The 8,250-nt window shown below is 49.1% G+C and overlaps 1 protein-coding gene across 1 annotated transcript; it reads left to right on the top strand.

Annotated features, from left to right (window-relative positions):
* The first annotated feature begins 222 nt into the window (after positions 1 to 222).
* LOC133342031 (sushi, von Willebrand factor type A, EGF and pentraxin domain-containing protein 1-like) lies at positions 223 to 8,250 on the top strand. Its single transcript, XM_061550907.1, has 4 exons — positions 223 to 579; positions 1,994 to 2,146; positions 5,434 to 5,601; positions 7,754 to 8,250. Exons 1-4 carry the CDS (start codon positions 468 to 470, stop codon positions 8,029 to 8,031), a joined length of 711 nt encoding a protein of 236 aa, XP_061406891.1. The 5' UTR covers positions 223 to 467; the 3' UTR covers positions 8,032 to 8,250.

Here is an 8,250-nt window from a genome sequence, read left to right as displayed (position 1 = left end):
TCTCCCACCTGCTGCTCCACACCACCTAGGGAACACCGAAGTGTCTAGATCCACCCCTGGGGCCCACAAAACACGCGACCATAAAACTACTTGGGTGATTCTGCCCATGTCCGAGATTTGACTTGCGACCACAACTTTCTGCACATCTTCCTTCCGTCGCCGGACACGCACGCGTGTGTACACGTGGTCATCCTCTGCTCGGGAGCCTGAAACCTGGAGGGGGGGAGGCTGGGGACGGACTGTCATTTGCTGAAGAGTGCCAACGTTGCATCAGCGGGGCACGCTCAGCAAATCCACCGCTTCTAATCCCCGCGCAAGCCGCTCACGTGCCCGGCGGTGGCGGTGGTGGGAGTTTTGCGCGTTCGCTCCCCGGCGGTTGTTGAGGTTTTTCTGGAATCGCCCTCCACGCAACCCAACCGCGTTGGGGTTTGGTTGGGTTTTGCGACGCGCTCCCCCCCTGCGGAGCGATGGGTGCGTGGCGAGTTGCGTCTCCCACCGAGCCACCGGATTCACGCCGCACGTGGAGCCTTCGCCTGCCTCTGTTTGCCGCGCTGCTCGTGCCAGCGGCTGCTCTGACGGGTAACGGCAGCACCGCTGGAGGATCGGGAGGGCGGAATGAGTTGTTGATGAAGTGGGCTCTGTTTGGAGGGCGCAGTGAGCGGATGGTTGGAGGGGGTCACGGGCACCGTGGAGAGATCTCCGGTGTGATGTCGGGGTTTGTACCACGTGGTTTCCAGTTGCAGTATGTATGCTTAACTTCTTTCACACCGTACGTAGTCAACTGCGCGGGGAAGGACAACAAACTAAAGACAGACAAACCGTACACGCGCCAGACAGCTCTACAGCTCAACCGCGAACAACATTGTGCCATTAAGAAGGGACATTGTCTGCAAAGTTGCCTATTATGGTTCCTTTTAATGCAGAATTACTGACGATTGTGTTGCGTTTTTTGTTATCTCGTGGTTACATCCAGCTGCAGGCCCATTCGAGTTGATCTCAATTTTCTGAAAACCAGAGCACCTTGTGTAACTTCAGATGTCTCAGACGAGGTGGTCATCGTGTTCGGTTTTTAATGTATAAAAATGTAATAAAGTATAAAAAAAATTAAAAACATGACAGCATATATGTGCAGGTAAAATAAATAAAATTCCCACATTTTTTGGGATCATTTTATTCCAAAAATGTTTTTTGCTTTGACACGGCTCGGCTTCTGCAGTGGAAAACCACCCTGGGCGCCTGCCGAGCCGTACCGGCCTGCCTCGGCACGGGCCCGGCGCGGCTCGGATGGTACCGGCGGAGAAGATGCGTGTTTGTGTCCTGACCCTTGACCACAGTGCAGAATCAGAATATGTATTCATACTGGAAGAATCCAATTAGCCATACAGCTGTTTTACAACAACAAAAACACGATGGTAGTTGCAAGGAACAAGAAAGTTAAACAAATCACACAAACTACCCATACAACTACAACTAAGTTTAACACGTAGCAGGCTTTCGCGACCAATATTATTCATAATCAACGTTTTTGGGTTTAGATCGCGTTATTTATAAATGTGTCGTAACCCTCCACCACCCGACACGGCCAATCAGTAAAAAAGTGTCACGTTGACAAAAGACAAATAGTTCACTGCTTTAGCCCACCGGTGTGTTGAAGCGTGAAATTGTAAATGTTGTGGTTTCACGCTTCAACACGCCGGTGGGCTAAAGCAGTGAACTATTTGTCTTTTGTCAACGTGACACTTTTTTACTGATTGGCCGTGTCGGGTGGTGGAGGGTTACAACACATTTATAAATAACGCGATCTAAACCCAAAACCATTGATTATGAACTACAACTAAACCATCCCCATCCCACCAGGCAAAGCGATTAACTTATCTTTTTCCAGAATCGACCTGGCCACAAATGATAGCTCAACGAAAGTGGCTTATCATTTGGGACACTCAGAGCGGCCAAAAAGAATCGAAATAATCTTGAGTGCGGTCGATGGTCCCAGCGCCTGTCCCGCCACTTGGAGTTCGCGATGAGTTCTGGGAGGGCAGCTCGCCGCTGTGCTGGGGACACTGCCGTGACCCCTACCGCGCCGTGCAGAGCGACCCCTGCGGAGACGGAGCCTGCTGCTGGGTCGGACGCAAGACGCTCTGCCGGGGTACGTTATGCACGTGCGTTGAACTTCTTTCGCACCATACGTGGTCAAGCACGCTCGTCGGAGGCGCGATGGATACGAGTTCACGTGTTGGGCAAAGTTAGTGCGCGCGTGCGCTCTCTCTCTCGCCCCTTGCCTCGCTGTCAAAGTACATCGTAGTGCGTACGCACCGATTAAAATACTTGCCTTGCTTAGGCACGCTGCGACGTTATATCTTTCCTTGTTTTATATTTATCAAGTTGAGCTTTTCCAAAAGCACCCCCCTAACCTGCTCTCGTGTGCCACGTTATTTTTTTTGACAAAACTGATCCCGGTCCCCATTCAATTCCGGTTGTGCCCCTTCCGTCAGCTGGCTTTCCATTATTTAGCGAACTTGTTCTAACTTCCAGTACGTGGCACATATATTTATATAGCATTAGATTATGTTATCCTTTTCTAATTCCATAGGTCAACTACTCGGGTGGTGGGGTAGCATTCCGTGTTCTCAATCTTCATGGCATCTATCCGTCTTCCCCACTATCCGTCTTCCACACTTTAGTCTTATATATTGTTTCGCCATTGGTAGTCCTATGGCATAAATTTATCTGTGATTCCATTTTAGTCTCCGTTTTTTTTACCCAACTTGGTCAAATTTTCCTTTAAAGGCAGTTTGTTGTTTCCTGAAAATCGCTATTTTAATGGCATTTCCCAGAAAAAAATCGCTCCCTCGTAGCTGGATGGTTATGATGACAGCTTTAACAGCGCTCGTCATCGAAACCACCACGTAAATATCAACTGCTTTGAACTCGCGTCTCATCAGGCAAATTAGAAATTAACGGTGGGTTTCAATCAAACATCGTCCCTTGGTGGTGAAAGAGCGCCCCCAGGTGGGTTGGGAGTAAAATGTTTAATTCACCATCATCATCACGGTCCCGTAGGTATCCACTGCACATTTCGTCATTTGTTTCCACTTTCCTCTCTGTCTTGTGCCAATCTGCTCAAGTAGTGGCCACATCGTTCTGGCACCGATCTCTTCTCATGTCGACGTCAGGCCATTCTCTGTTAGGTCTTCCTCTTTCCGGTTGCATCTGTGTTTCCAAACAGCACACTTTTTATTTTCCTGTTCTTGTCCACCCGACAGTGCCGGATGATCCTAGTAGCAAAAGTAGCTACATATGTAGTAGCTACTACACTATGTGTAGTAGCTACTACATATGTAGCTACGGGCCCCGCACTTTCAAGGGCCCCGCGCTAAATGTTTTCAAGCTATCTTTTCCGATGCACTGATTCTGCACTTGCTCTATTACTAAAGTACTATACCGCCTTCAACTTTGATGAACGACTGAGTGTTTACGGTTAGCGATTTATCGTATTATCTGGTTGTATCTTCTTCTTCTTCCTAGCGTTGTTCCCGCTGTGGCGCAGGGTCCGCTTTTCGGCATTGTCTTCTCCATTTGGCTCGGTCCAGGGCATCTTCAGGCGATGCGTTGACCGTCTTCATGTCTTCCTTTATTCGGTCCATCCATCGCTTCTTCGGACGTCCGCGTGGACGGCGGCCCTCTGGCTCAATACTGGTTGTAGCAAATGAAAAAACACAATTATGTTATTTTTTTAGGGCCCCTTTATAACATATGCTACAGGCTCCGTACTAGCTTAATCAGGCACTGCCACCCTACATAACGCGTCCAAAGATTGTATCGAAAGGATGCAAAGCATGTGTTTGTGGGTCTGTCTCCTCCATCTCTAAGCTTTTTCAGTTTCGGTACATACATCAATATAATGTAATGTAAATTATACTTTGGTGTGTGTAATCTTTTCATACTCGATCTCAAGTTCTACCAATCCCAGAGCAACCTCCGACCTGCCCGCAACCGTCTGCCCCCGTTAGTCCCATCATCATGATCCCCGGTTCTGAATTCACCCGCTGGTCTCCCAGGTACTCGTTGCTGTGCATTCCACAGCAATGAGTTACCCCCCTCCCGTCGTTTACCAAAACTAGCTCCACTTCACGTGTGCTGTGCGCCGCTCCACCATCTGCCGCGGGGTCGGTGTCCCTTGGCGATCGGGGTGGAACCCACCAAAGCCACCGCTTGCCACAGCTTCTATTCCGCTTATCGTGTACGATGGCAGCAGCAATCTGTTTAGGAGTGAAATGGCAATGTCAGGGGGTCTGCTCGTCACGACGAGAGGGCTTTGGGAGAGAGATACTCATAATCGTTGGTTATTTTGGTAAAGTCACGTAGGTGAAAAAAATAATAAGAAAAATATATAAAATATAACTAAATTAAATCACGACGTTTCGGAAGCAACACAAGCTTCCGTCATCAGGTGGGACAACCACAGCAAGAAACAAAATCACAATTTTATTCTTATGTTTTTATCTTTTCACCTACAAGACTTTACCGAAAGAACCAAAGAGTATGGATCCTTGCAGTCACGAAAACTTCAAATCTAGAGAGAGAGTTCGTCGTGGGCACGCGGACAACGTTCATGTAGATCTTGTTGAGTAATTTTCGGGTAATTTTAGAATTTGGCTAAATTTGAACGACGCCGGTAACCGCGGCGGCCGACTCGTTTCGAACGACGTCGGGGGATTCTGTAACGTCCCATGTGAAACGGACGACGCGTATCTGTAGCTCACGCAATATTGGTGACGAGATGTTAACTACCTCACCTGGTGTAAAGGAGGTAGTGGGTTCAATCCCCGACCCTGACTGAAGCCTGCTGGATATTCGGGGTTTACGTGCCTCTCTCTCTCTCTCCCCGTGGTCGCGAGGATTTTTCTCCGGCGTCCTCCGGTTTTTCCCTCCACATTTAGAATCAACAACACGCGTTTAGAGTATTTGGTTGCCATACATTTCCACGCGATGAGCCACTTCGTTGAGCTACCAATTCGTGATAGCCAGGTCGCTTGTGACAAAGATCTACATAGCTCAAGTGGGCCTTCACCTAGTAAAACAATACAAAAAAAAATAATTCTAGATTTGAAGCTTTCGTGACTGCACGGATTCATACTCTTAGTTCTTTCGGTAAAGTCACGTAGGTAAAAAAAAAAATTTAATAAAATAATTTCAATATATCATAACCCTGAAAAGCCTGCCGGATTCGAACCGCGAACCTCCAACCTCTGCGGCAATGGGCGGGTTGGAACTACCGCTGGGCCCGCTGCCAGCCGCCCCAGGCGAGGCTATACCGGCTTGACCACGTGGATGTGAAACTCGCTACTCCCCATCGACATCAGCCGTACGAAAGAAACAAGGAGACTGCGAGCTGCCCCGTCGACCTCTTCACCCCCACCCACCCACCCACAGTGAACTGCGGACCGCCGGGCCACGTGCAGAACGGGGTCGCGTACGGCAACGACTGGTGGGTGTTCTCCGTGGTGCGCTACCGCTGCGCGCCGGGCTTCGTCATGGTCGGCGCACCGACTCGCACGTGCCTGCCTGCGGGGCACTGGAGCCCCCAGCCCACCTGCGCACGTACGCAGAGTTCGCGCGAACGGTGCTCGCTCGCGCGCGCGCGCGCGTCGGCCAAAGCGACGTTCTTGTTCAACGGAGCCTTTGAGTTCGTCGGGTCATCGACTCGTGCTTTAGAGCGCTTGCTGAGTCAGCGGTGGAGATTGCACACTGCCGTGGCGGGGTGGGACGCGGGGAATCTGTGCAGAGGACCAACCACTGTTCACTTCCACACTAAGTGGAAGTGACTTTATCGGCCACAGAGGGATGATGGGTCGAGTGAACTGTTTTTTTTAAATCCTTTATATTAAGTTCACTTGCTTGCGCGCTTACGACCGTGCAAATCTTTCGGTCGTTTTTTAACCCACTTCCCGTGATCCAATCGAGCTGACATTTTGCACACAGACTCGTTGTGCGTGACAATTTATTTTGGTGAACATTTTTTCCCAAAATTTTACACTTTTTAGGAAAAAATAAATTATATTTTATTACCAATTGCTTAATGGTGGCAGGCAATCATCTGACCCATAGTTGGCAGCCATCTCAAGCCAGAGGACGAGAGGACTCTAGCCGCCACGCATATAAAGGATTTATAGTGAAAAACTTTGTTTTTATGGGTTAATTTTTTTATGACGTTTATGAGGACTCGAATTCGAGCTTGCATTTAGTTCGCCCCAATTTTTTTGTTCACGAATTCCGGAGTCACCTTGACCTCTTTGGGGGCTTTGAGCCTGTGCTCAGTTTGCTAGCGCAGAACGCCACCACCAGGATGCAATTGCACCCAGAGATGTCATTTTAGTTCTCGGGCCACTCCGGTTTGAGGATGGCAGCATTCTCCACTTAAACTCCTACGGTGTCGGGTGAAAAAGAGAGCTTTGTAGCTCATCAGATTCCTCAAGTATAGATACATTTCGATTTAAAGCTGTCGTGACTGCAGTGATTCATCTTCTTGGTTCTTTCGGTAAAGTCGCGTAGAAGGGAAATAATAAAATAATACAAATAAAACATAATAAAATACAATTCTCACGACGTTTCGGCCACAACGCAAGCAGCCGTCCTCAGGTGAAGAACAGGTCTGTCGGAAAGCTCTCGATATATATTCTGATTCAGCAATTACAACTCGCATCATCAGGTAGAGCGCCAGATCTGTCTGTGCTCTCCAACACACCGGTGTTGCTGTACTATCGACGAATTGGCATGTTATGTTTACGTCACAACCCTTACTAAATTTCGATTTAAAGCTTTCGTGACTGCATGGGGTTCATCTTCTTGGTTCTTTCGGTAAAATCACGTAGAAGGGAAATAATAAAATAATAAAAATAAACATTATAAAATACAATTCTCACGACCCTTACTAATTGGCTGTGTCGGGTGGTGGCTGGTTTAACGACACATTTATATTTACGCGATCTAACCACGAAAAAAAACCTCTATTATGGATGATGTTGGTCACGAAAGCCTGCTACGTGTTAAACCAGTGACGATTATTTGGGGCCTCTTGAGTACCTGGTGTGGAAACACACTGCCACACCAGAGAGACAAAGGCGGTCGGAGCGTGGCGCTGGCCACCCACCCACTTCGCAAACACCGTGCCCGGCCCTTCACAGGTGTTCCCCAACAGCACTTGCCCCGACAGTCTGTTACAATCTGTTTAACACGATGGAGGCTTTCGCGACCAATATTATTCATAATCAACGTTTTTGGTTTCGATTTAAAGCTTTCGTGACTGCAGGGATTCATCTTCTTGGTTCTTTCGGTAAAGTCACGTAGAAGGGAAGTAATAAAATAGTCCTGCATAATGCACGGGCATAAGTAGTACTAATCACATACCTGCATTTCCCATACATATGCTGAATTCCTCTTGATAAGCAAATTATTTTGTCAAGGCGCCTTTCCCCCCCTTCCAACCCAGCTTAAATATATGCTCCAAGCATGGTGCTGTTTCATTCAGACGCTGTCGCCTCGACAGACCTGGTTTTCACCTGAGGACGGCTGCTTGCGTTGTGGCCGAAACGTCGTGAGAATTATTTTATTATGTTTTATTTTTATTATTTTATTACTTCCCTTCTACGTGACTTTACCGAAAGAACCAAGAAGATGAATCCCTGCAGTCACGAAAGCTTTAAATCGAAAAGTGTTGGTGCTGTTGTTGGTGGTGGTGTTGGGTCACCCACAGGTGCCTGCTCGTCTGGCTTGTTGGACGTGGACATGGCACGCCTGGCTGGCGGGTGTCCGCCTCGGTGCCCCGCGGGCGCCTTCGACGCGCCGAGCGCGGCGCAGCTCGGCTGCAGCCGCCTCGCGCGCTGCACCGACACGCGCCACGAGTGGCTCCGCTGGGCGTCCTCCCCGTGTGCACGATGCCTCTGCCGCTGCTTCGTGCCGTGCGGCCACACCGGAGCGCCTCCTCCCGTGCAAGACCTGCTGGAGGGCGAGCACGTGGAGCCCGACTACTGAGCCTCCCCCCCCCCTACGATCATTAGTGGAGCCAGTGGGGGGTGGGGTGGCAAGTGCCCCCCCCCCCCCAATGATCCGATCGAAATCCCTAATTTCGATCGGATCTTTGGGGTTTATTCGTAATAAATCGGCATTTTGCGACCCACACTGCCACTGTGTAGCAAATTATTATGTGCCAGGGACTCTTTGAGATGATAGGCCAATATGGTAGTAGCTTTT

Source organism: Lethenteron reissneri, chromosome 13 (genome assembly GCF_015708825.2).
Source record: "Lethenteron reissneri isolate LAM-NWPU_2019-01 chromosome 13, ASM1570882v1, whole genome shotgun sequence".
Lineage (NCBI taxonomy): Eukaryota > Metazoa > Chordata > Hyperoartia > Petromyzontiformes > Petromyzontidae > Lethenteron > Lethenteron reissneri.
This window is presented reverse-complemented; position numbering and strand designations above follow the sequence as displayed.